General features: G+C 32.4%; 1 protein-coding gene across 1 annotated transcript; it reads left to right on the plus strand.

The window, feature by feature from the left end:
• Window positions 1–14,977: 14,977 nt before the first annotated feature.
• On the plus strand, window positions 14,978–16,316 carry LOC149482153 (achaete-scute complex protein T3-like). The gene is made up of 2 exons (XM_089703978.1): window positions 14,978–15,855; window positions 16,032–16,316. Exon 1 carries the CDS (start codon window positions 15,139–15,141, stop codon window positions 15,847–15,849), a length of 711 nt encoding a protein of 236 aa, XP_089560104.1. The 5' UTR covers window positions 14,978–15,138; the 3' UTR covers window positions 15,850–15,855; window positions 16,032–16,316.
• The last annotated feature ends 1,212 nt before the right edge of the window (window positions 16,317–17,528 follow it).

A 17,528-nucleotide genomic window follows, 5' to 3' on the forward strand; every position in this document is an offset into this window, starting at 1 on the left:
CAGTAAGTTTCATTAAATACAGCGAATATATGTGCTTAATTAAATATTCTTTAGTAAATATGCCTACATATAAAAATGTGTATAGGTATTCTACATAAAAATCTTTGGTAGATTTAAGGATTTATTTTATAACTTATTAATATGTATCAGTCATTCAAAATGTTATTTATAGCGTCAAGTTATAGCGTATTTTCGGTAATGAATATAATAATAAAAAGGCAACCTTCATGTTAACAGAATGGCACGTGTTCGACGCAATATCATGAAGAGTGCGCAAAAATGTTGTATAACCAAAAAGTTAACTTCGCCACGATCGCTAACGACCATCCCTACATTTGGCAGATGTTGTTTTTGGTCATTAGACTGGAAAAAAAATCAATTAATAACCACCGTTTGTGTATAAAATTGATTACTGCTTCTGAAGTCAGCCGAGAGGGTATCAGTGTGAACCCTGAAAATCGTAATTGTATATTGTCTAATCGAGTGCCAGGATAATCCCTCTCTTTCCAGCTTATTTAAAATAGCTGAGTATAAAAGGGATGCCTGTTAGGAAGTAAATGGCGCTTCTCTTCGCGACTACATTTTGATTGATGAACAGAGAAAACGCCTCAAGTGAGTTCATCACGCCCAAATTTAATTTAGAAGAAATATGAAAATGTGCAGGCTATTTATTACATTTTGTTTGTTTTGGAGTACTTTTTTTCGAAATTCAATAACACACTCCATAATTTCACAGCGGAAGGTACGGTGTGCATAAAACGCATCAGCGAACTATTTTGTTTACACTATTTCAATCTTGGTCCACTTTTATTGCCGCGGTAGATTGAAAAGTAAAGCCATAAAATTGGTGTTGAATTTATTTTTATGACACAATTTTTTGTTGTTTTAAGTTAAACGTAGGTAAGTATCGTAACGACCGTCAAACGTTTTGTGGAGTCTAAAATTAAGATAAACGTCGCCTATTATGTCCACTTAATACGAGAACGTTTCGGAGCTATAAACATAATGCTTTTAATCATAGTAGATTGGGGCTAGACCCGTAATGTTTGTTAAATGGAGAACATAAAACTCCTTTAGTGGTTGTGAAGAAGTGATAACCGTATTTTACATGCATATAAAATATTTTATTTCAGTACTAAGAAATATCAACTATGCAATAAATAATTATAAACTGTTAACTGTTCTTTAATGAGTTATTGGTGTTTTTAAATGTGCTATAACAAATGATTTTGACAAATTTTTCTATACACAATTTTGCTTAGATTTTTTTGTAAGCTGTACTTTTCACACAAAATTCTCATACCAGTTTGCAACTTATCACTTTTTATGGCCTTAATAAATTTGAATTTTAACACATTGGGTTATGTAAGTAAAAAACCACGTCTAACATATCAATGAACTTATGCAAAAACTAATACCTAATCATTTAGACACAAAAGCCTTGCTAGGTCGTTAGGCTGTTTTTTTTCCTTTCTTTGTAAACCAAAGGAAGAAAACAGAACTGTTTGAGCTAAGAGTAATAAAACAATGTTGTTAAGGTAGAGTTTTAAAATTATTTTTATACAAATGATAGCTCCATTCTTTTCCCTGTCCAATCGTTCATCATTTGAAGATTTATCATGAGTAAATAGATAATAAAGTAAATTGAATCTTTTCTCACAAATTGCCCGCGAGCTGTGAGTTCCTGTAATGACACCGGAACCCTTTGTCAAATTATAATGTTTATTTATGAGAACATATTATCGATAATGTTGAGTTTCTTAAATTAATTTAAAGTAGGCAGTTACGACAAAAATTTGGTAGATCAAATTTTAATTTATTCATTGAGCCGTTCTATTATCTGGTACATGGTATAATAGAAACCTAAGTACCTCTTAAAAAACAGAGAACATTCATTGAAGTGTATTACGATCTGATAAAACAATCAGATTCCGTTCTCCATTTTTGTCACTTTGGTGTCACACATTACATTTTAATAATGATGTCATCAAGAGAGATACCAGATCGACGATAGATACACGGATCATACATATCTCGTAATAGGTCGCCCATGTGATCCAAATCCGTCGAGTCTCCGTCGTGACATAATACGGCGGTACATTTAAAATGTTATCTAGAAAATTCCATCAAACTTGCTACTTACCGATATCAAACAAGCAGATGTATTCAACTTGTTATCTCAGTTTGCGTGGGTGGACGGCACGCGACGGTGTTGGCAATGAACGGCTTCAATGCATCCCATTGTTGCTCACCCCTGCACTGAAGTGGCACACGACTAAAACTTCCGTATTTGCTCTTCTATAGTTAACATTTCAACAGTAGTGCTGTTTGCTGTTCAATGAAGTTACCGTACCATTATGTTCCTATTTTATTTTCAAATTATGTCTATATGTTTGTCTATTTCTAGTAATAGCGTGGAACCAAACATTTAATTGCATTAGTTACTGTTTGCATGGATTTAGTTTTTCGTTATTTATTGTTTCTCTGATCAAAAATTTTATTTTTAGTAGGTTATGATCACTTAAAACTATTCTACAGACTGCAGTTTGTTGCTGTGCAATTTATTTTAAAGCAGCGATTAAGTTATATATTACATTTCGTTAACATAATGTAGTCAATGTCAAAAAACCAATCTCTTAACACATTATAACATTTATTATAAGAAACAGTTAACAACAACGTTTCAAACGATTTCTACATAGAAGAAGAAAATAGTGACTGTCAAACCAGCAGACAGCTTGTCGCAGAGGCACGATGTTTATCGTTAAGTACAAGATCTAACAATGACAGACATTGCGGCTCATTAACATAATTATGAATTCAAATTTGAAGATTAATTGGTGGAAAACTAAGGGCCATTTCACACGGGTATTCCCATTTTTTTTCTTTAAACAAAAAAATATTTAGATGAAATGTTAACTTTATTTTAACTTACATAAAGCATTAAGTAAAGCAGTAATTGCGCGATATATTACGGATATGGTAATTCCTTATATTTTCAATAACTTCCTGCCCGTTATAGCCATTTTTGTTGTCATCATATGACAATTTTTTACATTTTTCTTACAACAATATATCAAAACGTGCAGTTGTTCTATACTTATCAGAAATGCATACTTAATAAATCATTGTATGAAAAATATTAATTGTAGTGGCTATACACCATTCTAATTTATCTTTATAGGGGTTCTAAGAAGGGTGTCTATGAATCACGCAATGCTGAATCATCATTTACTTATATAAAATATAAAGCCAAAGGGGGTGAATGTTATGTATAAAATGTGAGATGTATTATTGGCATATAAGGCATTAGGGTTGTAGGTTAAAATTTTGTTCATAACAATGCATAACTACTTACTATAATTTTATGGATATTTTCCAAAAAAACAATGACTTTTTGCTATAAGTATAGCTATGCTTGCATAGCTACGTCTAGAAAATTTTGCATACATTAAAAGTTAAATCATTCTCTATAAATTGCTCTAGATATTGCCAAATTTATATTAATTAAGTATAAGATTCTTCATAATGCAATGCGGAACATACATATATACATATAAAAATTTTGTATCGTGAACTACCTTCACAAAATGCATAATAATTTAAATAATTGAATCACAAACTAATGATATTTACCTTTGATTGATGCCGGTACTAAGTTAATGATGATCAAAATAACCCCCTAACCCTTCCAGGTAAGGGTCGACCGCCGGCCGCGAACCACCCTCCGAGCCTCACGAAATTACATACTCATTTACTTCTTAATTTGGAACTATGATTATTTATATTGGGAGACGCAGATGGAACATACTCTTGCCTAAAAATGCCTGTAATTTTTAGTCCTCCAAAAATCATCAAACCTTACTCGTAACTATTGCGCTGAATTCCCGAAGTGATTCTTAGAATTCAACACTATAACTAAAAAATTCATAAAAAAATACTAAAATATTATTTCAGATGTCTTTTTACCTTCTTCATCAAACAGTAACTATTTAATTAAGGTATGTATTTTAAATCGAAACGACTATAAACGAAGGCATGCGTACACTCGTTTTGATGTTATTTTAAGATTCAGACATTAATGCAGTTGTTAGAAACTGGTACAAACTAGTTAGAGCAGTACAAGCGCATATAAAGACGACATTTTGTACTAATCATAATCAATCTTTGTCACGTTAATGACAAATCGTAACACACAGTGGAATTCGAGCACGTGCTTATCTAATTAATTTGCATTTTTAATTATTATCACTTTAATTGTATTTATTTTATAACAATTTGAATATTTTTTTAAACTCTACTCAAACATTTGAATAAAATAAATATAAATTAAGGTGACCGCTATATAGAGGTGTGCATGGGAATTTTTAAAGTAAAATGCTTTTTATGAGACAAGAAGGCAGAGAGGTCATCGGATGTGCTAAAACATAAGTTTCTCACTCATAACAACATGAGACACTTCCTTTTTCTGCTTTTGTATTTTGATGTGTGTGAATTATGAACAGTAATTTTTTCGACCTAAACAAATGTATCGAGGTTATAGGAAGTATAGGTAAATGAAAAATATAAAAAAATCCAGCATTTATCATCATGTTCTCATAGTCAAACTATGTCAGGTACATAATTTAGTCTCGTTATCATAAATTTGCACCATATATGTATATCTATATCTTTTCTATTTCATGCGAGCGTTATAAGATTGTATAGGTAATCCAATTCCAATTCTATAAAAATTTCCTGATAAATACAATATCAAGTTCACAACCAAATCATAATTTTCTCTTATTTATATGGATACACACTTGTACATCAATACATACAGAATACATTGAGGCTAATAAAATAAATCAAAAATCACTTAGGGCCTGAATTTATTGCATCCGAGCCTTAAGCAAGTGTGTCCTGTATTTAATTTCGGCGGGACCTTTGCCCTGTGCGTGTCGGATGCTGTATGTATAGTTTATTACAATCTGTTTATTAATAAGCTTCGATTATGGTACAAAGTTTGTTTTAAAATTGTCACTGTTACTTTATGTAAAATATTAGTTATTCCTGCAGCTTATGTGTATTCCATTAAGGGGGATGGACCCTACGTGTAGGAAAGTCAATACCGCTATGAGCTGTACCAAATACCAATTGGTTGATATAAATGATAAATATATTTTGTCGGGTTTAGAAGGCTCTATTCTACTTTTATTATAAGTTTTGTATCTATAGCGTTAACGTGCTTACGATTATTTGAAGGTTTCAATGTTGTAATTCTTAATTTACACATTTTTCACATTGTACAAAATTACCATATTAAAATTATGTATTTTTAAACGTTTATAAATAATTAATTGCTTGTTGTGATTTGCAATAATTGCCTTATTATTTAATTAAGTTTGCGATATATTGGAAAATAAATAATGGTTTAGTTTTGTAAACGAAATAAAGCGACCTGCTTAAAGTTCATAGAAAGCGTCGTTTTACAACCTTCAGAGTTAACTAAGATAAAGTTTTATGATTGTCGTAATAAATAAAATTAACTATTTTATTGGGTCTCGATATGGCTTACGTAACTGATGTCGTGTGCTTTTTATTTCCACCAATAAAATGGATCCTAGCTAGCTAGCTAGCTGTACCCGACAATGTCTATCTTTGCAAGAATTATTGTAATTACTAGATATTACTATTTCATTACATTTTCAATAAAGAGATTTAGATTAATCTTAATTGTATTAATAATCAATGCAGCAAAGCTAGGAATGTATGTTCAATTTGCAATTAAAATTTACTGAAATGAAAAATATCTAGTCATTAATTAACAAACAAAAATATCTAATTCTTAGTAAATAATTAAAAACTTCCATACGTTCCCTATACATACAAGTTAATAAATAGTTAATTTGTTTCTCTGATAACAATTAATAAGCGCTCACATTCGCTCGTGACCACCGAAGGGTGTCGTGACTGCGGCGTCTCTGACCCGACTCAGATTGAGATATCAAAATACGCGATTTGGTCCCACGATTCAATTCATTTGTTTTATACCAATCTCCCTTTAAGGCAACTTTTCGACGGATCATTTAACGTTCATGAACTTCAATAAACATTAACTACCCATTAAATTTAAACACCCACTAAGTGACTAAATACTTTTAAATATGCCCGCCATCTCATTATAATACGAAAACATCGCCCCGAATAAAATGCGTGTGTATCGACCTCGAAATCACATAAAAACCATGTATTTACTATACATTTAAAACGAAATTCCCATTAAAGTTTAGTACGGACTACGGTATGTTTACACGTACATTCAGCACCTACATTTACATAATTTTGATACTATCAAGTGCAGCTATGGCATCACGGCGTAGCTGAAATATTCATGATTTAAAAATACATGTGTCTCTGGAAATTACAGCTCTAACGATTTAAATAATGCACTGCTTTATTGGCCATTCCCGCATCTATTTACACTTTCTCAGGTAACATAGCTATCAGCGATCTACGTAATGGTAAGAGCAGCTAAGCTAATTGTTTTATTTGAACCTTACAAATTGCTATATCCGTTGCATAAAGCTCACGAGGCTACGCCGATGAAATCTGCCCTGATTTATATTTTATTGCCCCTAGATTTATCAGGTCCATAAGCGTTTACTAGATAGCATGTGTTAAGAATATGGCTTCATTGTTTTCTGCTGTGGAGATTAATTTAATAATTTGATTGGTTTAATTAATTTTAAACAACGATAATAAATTCCTTTATCGTTTTGTTTATTTTTAAATATATATGAATGTTGTTTAATGCTTAATGAAGCATGAATGTTCCATTGCCTTTTTCGTTTGATAGTTAATTAAATATTCTATCTAAAATACAGTTTTAACCATCTCTTCAAATCATTATATTATATAGTAGCATATTATAACAGTACTTGTAATTTGTGAACAGTTAAAAATCAGCTTGTTTTAATTATTTCTTTAGAATTGCAGATTTTGCGCTAAAGCTTAGTTATTTCTATAATAACTTACAATATATTCTCCTTTATTGATTGCGTTTTATCTTAACTTCAGATTCGCTAAGGGATTAAGACATCACAATATTTATATAAGCCTCAAGCATGGGTCGAGCCATTCAATTTTACGACGTAAATCTAGATTAAACTTAGGGTTTCAACGCCTCTCAACAATGCCTTATGGGATCGATCTTACAAACGAACATACATGTAATAAAAGTGTATTTTTACTGGTACCTTAAGATTATTCATTCATTTATATTTTATATGCTTAGTACACACGTTCATGTTATTTTTATTTGACGCCTTCTCGCGATTTACGGGCTAATATATGTATCAATCAATCAAAATGTACACAAAAAGAAAACCTTGGAATCGGCAGCTGCATTTATGTAAACGATTACATTTGTAGGTTACTAATAAAAGTGGAAAAAATCACGCATTCATCGATGTGCGACAGAATTGGCGCACGCGCTGATCTTAAGAATTAATAGATTTACAAGATTCCGTGTCCATACAAAGGCATTTATATGCTTAACTGTATAACAGATTTTTATTAAAGCCGTATTTTAAAGATTTTATTTAAAGTATTCCCTAAAGACAATCAATAATAACTAATTATTAATATAAAATTCAAGGGCTCTTTCCTAATCCATCTATTTATTCATACATTATCATTTAAATATTAACTGCTTTAAATATTTTTAAAACATCTGTTCATTATAATCCTAGGTGTGATATAATTGTGTTCAATTATTTTGTAATTTACTTTTAATATCATCCGATACATAATCACAGCTTAAAATCACACTATTATACGTTTTATTTATAGTAAATTATGAACTTACTCGAGCAAATTATGTTAAATAAAATAAAAGGTATTCTAAGCATAAAATAAAGTGACAGTGGTACTAAAGCAATTAATTCAGGCAGTAGTCCCAACCTTGTTCAGTTATGTTTGCATTTAACCGCGTGAGCCCAGATCTCTATCAAATCTACTACTCACACATAACAACCATACAAAATTTAATAACTCTCAACGTTAACGCAATATTCAACCTTATTTTCTTAGGACTAAAGGTAGAATTTATATATAACTTTTGAATAACCGATTGTATAAGTTGGCATTCGCACTTGTTGAAGCTTTTGTCGTATTATCAGAATTGAATCTGCCGCTCGGTTTTACGGTAATCGTACTCTATACATTTGCGTCCTCAACATATTTATGTTAATCGTTACTTTTAGTAGCCACTAGCCACATATTAATTTTTTTTCTCACTGAGTGCTGATTATATGTGAAATAACATACCTACCTTGGTACATCGGTGCTTTATTATGTTAATTATGTCTTTGTATTAAAACACATATTAATTATAGAATAGGATTATTAAAAATATTCAAAACAAATATTTTTTCTAGTATGGTATATATCCTCTTGGAAAGAATTATAGGTAAAATAACAAGAAACTTCAAAATTTTTTGAACACAACATTCGCTTTTAACTCGCCGAGGGAATTACAATTAAACGGTTATTTATGCTAAAACTTAATGGGTGCACTTAATACCCCATTACCTTATTAAAAATATTGGCATGTCGAATCAAAAATGACTCTAATTTTGATGTAATTAATGTGTACTCAAAATTCATGTGCGTACTCGCAAACCGTTGTGCCCGCCCAGAGGCAGCTGTGTCCTCACAGGATTCACTAAGCCTCTATTATCGTCCCTCTCGCATAAACACGTCCCATAAAAGCCGACGGTGGACGAGCGTCAATTTATTTTTGAAATTAACCTGTCGCATGCACTTAAGGCACCCGCAAGTAAGCATGCCTCAAATGAATCGGTGCAATTTTCAGATGTCGATGGTAATTTTTATGTATTAATTATACAGGAGTATTACATGTTTGTAACAATTTATACATTTTGCAACCCTTTTCACTCTACAGTTATACTAAGCACCTGTTTCGCTGGCAAACGCCATGTTTACTTTAATGATTATGTGAATTCCTTTACATCCTTGGACTTCACTGACCTATTTTGTATGGACGCTCATTACTCTTACCATAATTAGATATAATCCTCGATCAAATTTAACTTTATAATCCTTTCAAATGGATGACTAAAGACAAAGATCTTACCTTATATACTACTTCGATTTCAATTAAAGGGGGCTCTGAGAAGGGGGGCACAAAGTTCGCAGCAAGGGCAGATGTACACTGACACCTGCCCTTTAATACTTTATCTTTTTTACTCCTTAGCATAACTATATTCACCTCTCTTTCCAGTAGCTATTTTTATGAATAATTAATATAGTTTATATCTAATCAAGCATACAAATCCAATAATAGATAAATTTACGATTCGATTTTGAATACTACCTATGAACAAATGTGCCAACCGTTTATGTAACAAAACCCATAATCTATGTATTAATTAAGGTAGAAAGTACCTTCATTAGCACAACTATGTTGTCATACTGTGATCAGATGTGAATCGAATATTAGTAGCAACAAGCAGGTGTCTCTTCGGCTATAATTACAAAATATTAAACTATAAACGTAAATTAAATACGAAATCGAGTACGCGACGTGCGTGCGTCAAATACGAAATTGATCATATTTACATACTGTTTAAAATCAGGGATACATGATGTTTAGCGTAGTCAGATATATTATACAGGATTTTTGTAATTTCCACTTCTTGAAACCCATATGTACCTAACAGTTATGGTTAAGGCCAATATTCACATGAAATTCTTTAATTACAGGAAAATATAATATACAGAAAATATAATAGGTTCCTCCTACACTAATAGAAATATTGCAATAGTAACCAAACAAAAACGTACATTAAAACTATTAATAGAAAAATGCTGTTAAGTCGAAAGATTTTTTAAGAGATAGACATAAATGATGCGAAGGTAAAACGTTGTAGACATTGCAATTTAGTAGTCTCGCGATACGTGAGCGCTGAACAAGCCGGCTCGTGGAATAAATTCTACAACGGTTATGCTTTGTACCGATTAAAGTTATTTAAGAACTTAGTATTTCATAACTATTCAGTACTTATCTCAACAGCCTTATATGTCTGTAGTGGAAAATATTATTATACTAATGTCGCATACTCGGATGAATGATGCAGTAAATATTGTATGTGCGTATTATATGCGATTAAAATAAATACGGGGCAGTTTTATGTTCCATACATCATAAAAACAAAACCCTAAGTTAAACCGATACGCCAGGTTCCCTAGGTAATTAATATGATATGCAACAAGAGCACGTTAAACTTTAACAACTTTACGAGTGTACTCGCGGGTTTCAGGCGACGCGACGGCTCGGGCAGGTGCCGCCGAGCGCACACTTCTTTCATTAAAATTAATACCAATGTCGCGTGTGCACATTCTTACTCGATAACGCCTCGACGTAATTAAGGTATGGTTTAAAACGAGCAAACCCGTCTTCGGTGAGCGGTCGTGCGCCAGCCACGCGCCTCGCTGCAGCGTTTAACAAGAATTTTTCTTACTCGTTTCTCGCATATCATATCAAGATTATATGACACAAAATATCGAGTTTGTTTATTGGCAATCAGCGTTCGACGTTTTATTTATGCTGCCAGTTTTTCACCTGTTCAAAATTGGAGCCGTCGATCGACATTGCATTATAAAACTTACGTTGAAAATGTGACGGTTATATACGAGTCGAACAAAGCTAATTATCTATTTAGGCCTATCTTATCGCCGGGGCTAACAAGGTATCGTAAACCTATAAACGGTATATACGGGGCTGTTTGTCGGCTGGTATCATTTTTTTAAACAAGCCTTATTTATGGCTTTCATAGAAAATTCTAAGCGAGGTTCGATACTTCAGCTATATAAGAGTAGGTAGGATATTTTAAACGTTCGTTTTACGTCGTTTCCACAGACGATGTGAATGAACCTTAACAAAGACGGTGGATATATTTGTATTCGATTGTCGATTCTATGTGTGAATTGATACAAAATCGGTGGTATTATCTCGGGCAAAATCATTGTCGGAGTGTCAACAAGTCACGGGCCGGTTGACGCCGCATTGTCCCGACACGTCCCACCGTCCTCTCTGCGATCGAATTGTCCAAACCGATACGATTCCCCGATATTTCCCTGTCACTGCAACAACATTTGCATGCCTGTGACGTACAGCGTGTGAAGCCTCCACTCGGCGCAACAATATCGAAGGGTCTCTACGGTCTCTACGCTCTATGTGCTAATTCATATGTATAAAATTGCGAAAAGGTAAACAAAGAGGATCGGAAATTTTTATAGAATATATATTTATGTTCATTTCAAGGTTTCGAAATTGCGTTATATTTGGGTAGAATAAATAGTTGGACATTTTATAAAGTAATTTATCGTTTAATATTTTATATAAAACGATACGTCTTCGAACCACAACAATGCCTTTGATCAATCAATTAAAACCGCGTTTCGGACATGTGTTAAAACGCAAATCATGCTGCGTATTTACATGTTTGATAAAGCTAGGCTTTGTATCGAACGCGAGCACGCTTGAGGGGAAATGTAAAACATTCCTTATTAATGCTTAATATCACCCTTTGACGTTGCGATCAATAGGAGTCACTCAACAAGTCGTTAATCAAACTATATTGGATAGGAATCAGGTAGTTCTTTTGTATGATGTCGGCGAGCTTTTACGTGTGATTTATAGATGTGCATAATTTTTAAATATGAAATTAATGGGAGGTTGACTCCTCAATGAATTACATAGAGTCACGTCGCTACCGATCTTTTCAACCAAATTCTGTGGTATCAACAAACATTCGAAAGAAAAATTTCCACACGGTTCAATGTTACTGCTGTAATTTCAAGGATTTTTATGACGTTTAACGTTTTTGAAAAACTGTTATTTGCAGGTACAATACAAAGTGTCATAAATTGAAACAATCATTATCTCGAAGTTAATTAAATGTTTTCAACTCGTAAATAAATAGATATTGCGAAATAATGGAAAAAAACGGATTCCAAGCAAATCATTTCAGTATATAGTTACAACAATAATTGCTAAGCAATTAACAGAATTTATAGACACTTATAAGTTTACTAGACCTACTATCAGCACATTAATGTAATTTAAAGACTGTAGCAGACATTTCCAGTTTTGTCTGAACTTCGCAAAGAAAAAGAATGCAACCGGCTCGACAAATGTAATTATTACTTAAAAATATAAGCGACTGTAAACAGATACGCTAATTGTGTATAGGAATTCAAACGCTAAAAATACTGCGGTATTCTTAGCAACGACACTTGTTATATGTACATGCATTTTAGGAGTTTGCATTTTATATTCAAATCTCATTAAATGTAGTGCGATTGAGCATTGATCATCGAACTTTTTTTATGCTCCAAAATAACGACATATTCATGATACTTCGCCTGAAGAATCGGAGATCTAGTGCACAATTTATTATACACATTGCTTTTGCACACTCAATCATTTTGATTATACAGGCTCTATTAAACGTTATTTACATATAAAATAACGTTTTTCCAAACAATTAAGTTTATTTGTTTGAGTCCCACATCGTTGATGCGTAACCAGCAGATGATGCAGTTCCCATAATCATCACCCTAGTCCCACGTCATCTCGTAATTTGTATGAAATAATTGTTTTATTTGCTACAACCCGTAATTGTTTAATATGGGAATGTCGCATCACAACATTAACATGTGCCTAGTAAATATAGGGTTGTAGTTATACAAATACATACAATTTAATACCTGACTGTACACTGCACAGGCTATAGAGATATCACTAATACATAGTAGGAACAGGGATATTTTTTTATTAAGTTCCTTACCATAAGTGGATTATTGCAAATGCTTTTTAATGACAACAACAAACCCTATATTCGTAGCGGTTAATTGCAGATCTCAACTATTAATTGCTTCTCTGCAATTTATATAAATCTATTATAAAGCATTAAGCATCAATCTACGTTATGCTACATATATAGCGAATGTTGGATGATAAGAAATTTCATGAAAGCCTATTTGTATAAAATTTAATTATTACCAATGAAAACGCAAAGCTAACTTATCCATTGTTATTTTTTACCTGTAAAATAATTATTAAGGACATATTATAATTTTCTGTTAAATTATGTCAATACATTTATTTTAGTTTTTTAGACATTCATATATGTACCAGACTAATAAACACTGTAATCGAACAAAAAATGCGGAACCTATTAACGCCTTCCCACAGGTCATATCCGGTAAACATTACGGGGTCTATTACTTTAGGGGAAAATAATCATTATGTTTTTCATTATAAAAGTAAGAGTAGCGTGCATTACTGTATGTAAGATTTTATCTTCTTAAAAAGAGATTTAAACAATGATTATTACATTTAATAAAGCCAATAATTTGTAAGATATCGTGCGTTTAATCAATTTTAAAACAATGTAAAAATCGCATTGTATTACTCATCAATAACATTTGGAATGTTTAATATAAAAACGGTTTAAAGTCTAAGAAAAAGTAAACTAATATTCAAATTTCAATCAAGTCATTATAACGTACAATGGAATCTAGAATTTCAGGCAATATTCAAAACGTACAGACTTTATTTAATACTCAAATACGTAAGTGATAGTAATTATAATTATATATACAACTAGCTTCCGCCCACGACTTTGTACGTGCATCCCCGTTTTTCCCCGTTCCCGCAAGAATTTCGGGAAATCCTTTCTTAGCGGATGCCTACGTCCTAACATCTACCTGCATGCCAAATTTCAGTCCCATACGTCCAGTGGTTTGGGCTGTGCGTTGATAGATCACTATATCAGTCACCTTTGAGTTTTATATATATAGATTATAATGCAAAGCAGTAATTACTTTGTGGATGATAATAATTAACAATCACGCATAATGTACATAAGATTACTATAGTATCACATTTATTTTAGGGAAAGAATTTCAACACTCCAAGACCCCGCTATGTTTACACGTAATGACATGAATGTTTAGTATTCCTAAACAAACTTTACAACTTTAAATTAGTAGCTTATTTAAATTCAAAAGTAATAAATTTACAACGCATTTTATCAGTGTGTGAAAGATTTTAAATGGCCGAAGCGCGGTATAAGGCAATCTGATTAATTATTAATTAATACCTATATCAACAGCTTACAGTTTCCTTGTGATTAATCGTTTAAGTGTATTATAAGCTTAAACTAAATCTTAATATTTTTGTTACTTACATGTAATTAAATCCCAATCTACGCATATACAGAAAAAGCTCCATGTAACTTAACCGTGTTCCTTAATGATATATTTATTTTTATGAAGTGATATAAGATTATATTCTAATTTATCTGTAAAAATGTAATGATAATTATTATTAATTTATTTAATTTATCATTGGACATAATCATACATTTGTGACTGCGTACCGTCTCAAAGATAAATATCATTTAACTCTCATCCTCCAGATATGATATTCTTTATTAAGAAATATTTTAAATGTCTCGTATTAAGATGCGACTGTGTCGATAAAGTGCTTATATCGATTGATTTATTTAAATACTACCGAATTTGGATAGATTGTTATGCGATACTGACGCTTGGGTCTTTTACAAAAAATCCCGTAGCGGTCTCTTCACCAAATTCCTATCGTATATTTCAAGTTTATTATATTGTCGGTAGGTATACCATAGGAAAAATGAAAATATAAAGATGACGATATTGTAAAAATTTGGGTAAACTAATCGTAAATTACGGTTTATATTTCCACAGTGTTATTCAGTGGTCATCAATAAAAAACTGGGCACGCGTTAGCCTTGCCCTGTCCGCCACGCTCCCCTATCCACCTCGCCAGGTACGGACCCATACGTGAAGGGAAGGGATGATGGAAAATAATAGGGGAAGAGAATTTTAAAATTTATATTTTTTGCAGCCGGCGCAGGTGATATAACGCGTGCGCGTGCGCCGCCGGCTCACTTGTGCGTGAAGCTCCGTTGCCGCCGCTCGCTACGAAAGCTCCCACAAAGCCTCCCACACTCGCGCCAGCCAGTGCTTTTCCGAGCGTCGCGCGGATCGGTTGTGTACTATCCGCAGTGACCCGCGTAAACACGTAATATGTTGCAAGAAATACAACTCGTTCAAGGTCAAACAAACTACGTCGTCGTCTCGTCTGGCTACCCCTCAGCGACCGTAACTAAAACGAATATGGAGAAAAGGGTCGTGCCGATCGCACCGGCTCCTGAAAAGAATTATGTCACACACGATACTCCCCCAAACCTACAATACAGGAAGAAAGTGCACTTTAGAACAAACCCATACACAGGACCGCAAGCTGCGTCGATTGCGAGACGAAATGCAAGGGAACGTAATCGTGTAAAACAAGTAAATGACGGCTTCAACGCCCTTCGCCGTCACTTGCCCGCTTCTGTAGTAGCCGCACTATCAGGTGGCGCTAGACGGGGGTCGGGGAAGAAACTGAGCAAAGTGGACACATTGAGAATGGTCGTAGAATACATAAGATACCTTCAACAGTTATTAGATGAGAGTGACGCAGCTATGGGAATAACTCGCGATCAAGAAAATAGAGAAAATATTCCCAATACGCAATCGATGTCATCAGTGTCAGATATGGATGACAGTTTTTTCTATAGTAGCGGCTCCCCTTGTTCTGAGAAGGCCGATTCACCTGCACCTTCGGATTGTTCTTCAGGAGTGTCATCAGCATACTCTGCGGTAGATCGATACGAAGTGTCGACGCAGCAGCAGCTCGGCCCTATGGATGAAGATGAACTCCTGGATGTTATTTCCTGGTGGCAGCAAAAATAACAAAACGTATGTATTTTTATTTACACTTCCCTATTGACAGTTTTCAAAATTTATTTACAAAATGTTCTGTAAAATGTAAAAAAATATTCAATTTAACTTTATTTAATTTTTTATGAATGTTTTTACTTTTTATGTTATTATTGTAATATAAAAATACTAATTTATATTTCCTTTGTTAACAGGTACTCAATGATTCGAGTTTGGACGAATCCCTCCGACACACTCAATCAATTTTGCGGTTGTAGTGAAGACGAAAAGACTCTTAATATATCTAGTCAAATATTAGTGCCTTAATATGTTTAATTAGTAGAAAATAGTATGAACTGTATGGACCAGGAAAGGACCTATGTGAGAGCTATAAGATATGTTTTGTTACCGTATGATGGACGAGCTTGAGGCCTTTAAAATAATTGTTATGGAGCCAAATGTAAATATTAGTTTAAGGTAACATTAAATTATTTATTGAATATTTGACTTTTCTTACTTGATTTTTACCCCATTAGATTATCTTATTAGAATCCATCTCATTTTCTATTAAGATTTATATTACTCCATACAAACACAGTTTTTATTTAAATTTACGTAAAAAATTATCTTTTTAATGTACCTCTATAATATAAAATATTTAAATAGAACCTCAAATAAAAAATGCTTTATGGCTTTTGTTATTTTAAATATAAAATTGATAATAAAAACCACATTTACTCTATGATAAAAAGAACTTTAAAATATTCTTTAATTTATCAAAATTTAAAAATAAAAATTCGAATGGACGTTTTTTTCTTTAATATCCTTATATTTTGAACGGTACAGACGTGAAAATAAAATTTTAATTATTTTTAACTTGATACAAATTAAAAAGATACGAAACGTTTTCAGTGTAAATAAAAGGAACAAAATATACTTAGTTTTATTTTTATAGCTTAGATAATCATCGTCGATGTATTATTATAAGTCTTCTTGTTCTTCTTCTTATTGATAAATATGTTTTTAAAAGTCGTTTAAAAATATATTGATGTTATGACTTATGAAGCGTATATTTTTCCTTGATTCTTATATTCAAAGTCCATTTATACAGCGTTATATCAAACTTAGAGATATACATTAACAATATTACTCATTACCTGTATACAAATATGTATTACTAAAACAACAAGTCTTACAATAAAATTAAACTAACTTTTTATTAATAATGCAAAAACTCGTAGGAACAATAAGCTTAGACACATACTAACCAACCTACGAAATATTTTAGACCTAACAATTAATATTAATAGTTTGAAATAAAAAACACACTACAAATACATATTACTCTCCACCCGCGGTTCCGGTTCGCTCGCTTTATCTATAACCTAATCAATTATATACTAAAACCTTCCATGAGAATTACTCGTAACTATTTAAGAAAAACCGCATCAAAATCCGTTGCGTAGTTTTAAAGATTTAAGCGAACAAAGGGATATAGGAACAGATAAAGCGACTTTGTTTTATACTATGTAGTGATTATGTATAGAAAAGCCCTTGTATTAAACATGTTCTATCTTTAATAACTTGTAATTTTTATTTAAATACATTAAAAATAACTATAACTGTAGGAAAAAAGAACATTGAAGACAATCCTGAAATTTCTAATTACTCCTGGCTTTTTTACCTACGTACAAACACAATCATACCTACAC

The sequence above is a fragment of the Colias philodice genome, chromosome 15, assembly GCF_061535455.1.
Source record: "Colias philodice isolate Cphi_HAF_F1 chromosome 15, ilColPhil1 Martin Lab GWU primary, whole genome shotgun sequence".
NCBI classification, from domain to species: Eukaryota; Metazoa; Arthropoda; class Insecta; order Lepidoptera; family Pieridae; genus Colias; species Colias philodice.

Excerpts from the sequence above, each read along its gene's own strand:
- LOC149482153 (XM_089703978.1), top strand. The coding sequence starts at position 15,139 with ATGTTGCAAGAAATACAACTCGTTCAAGGTCAAACAAACTACGTCGTC.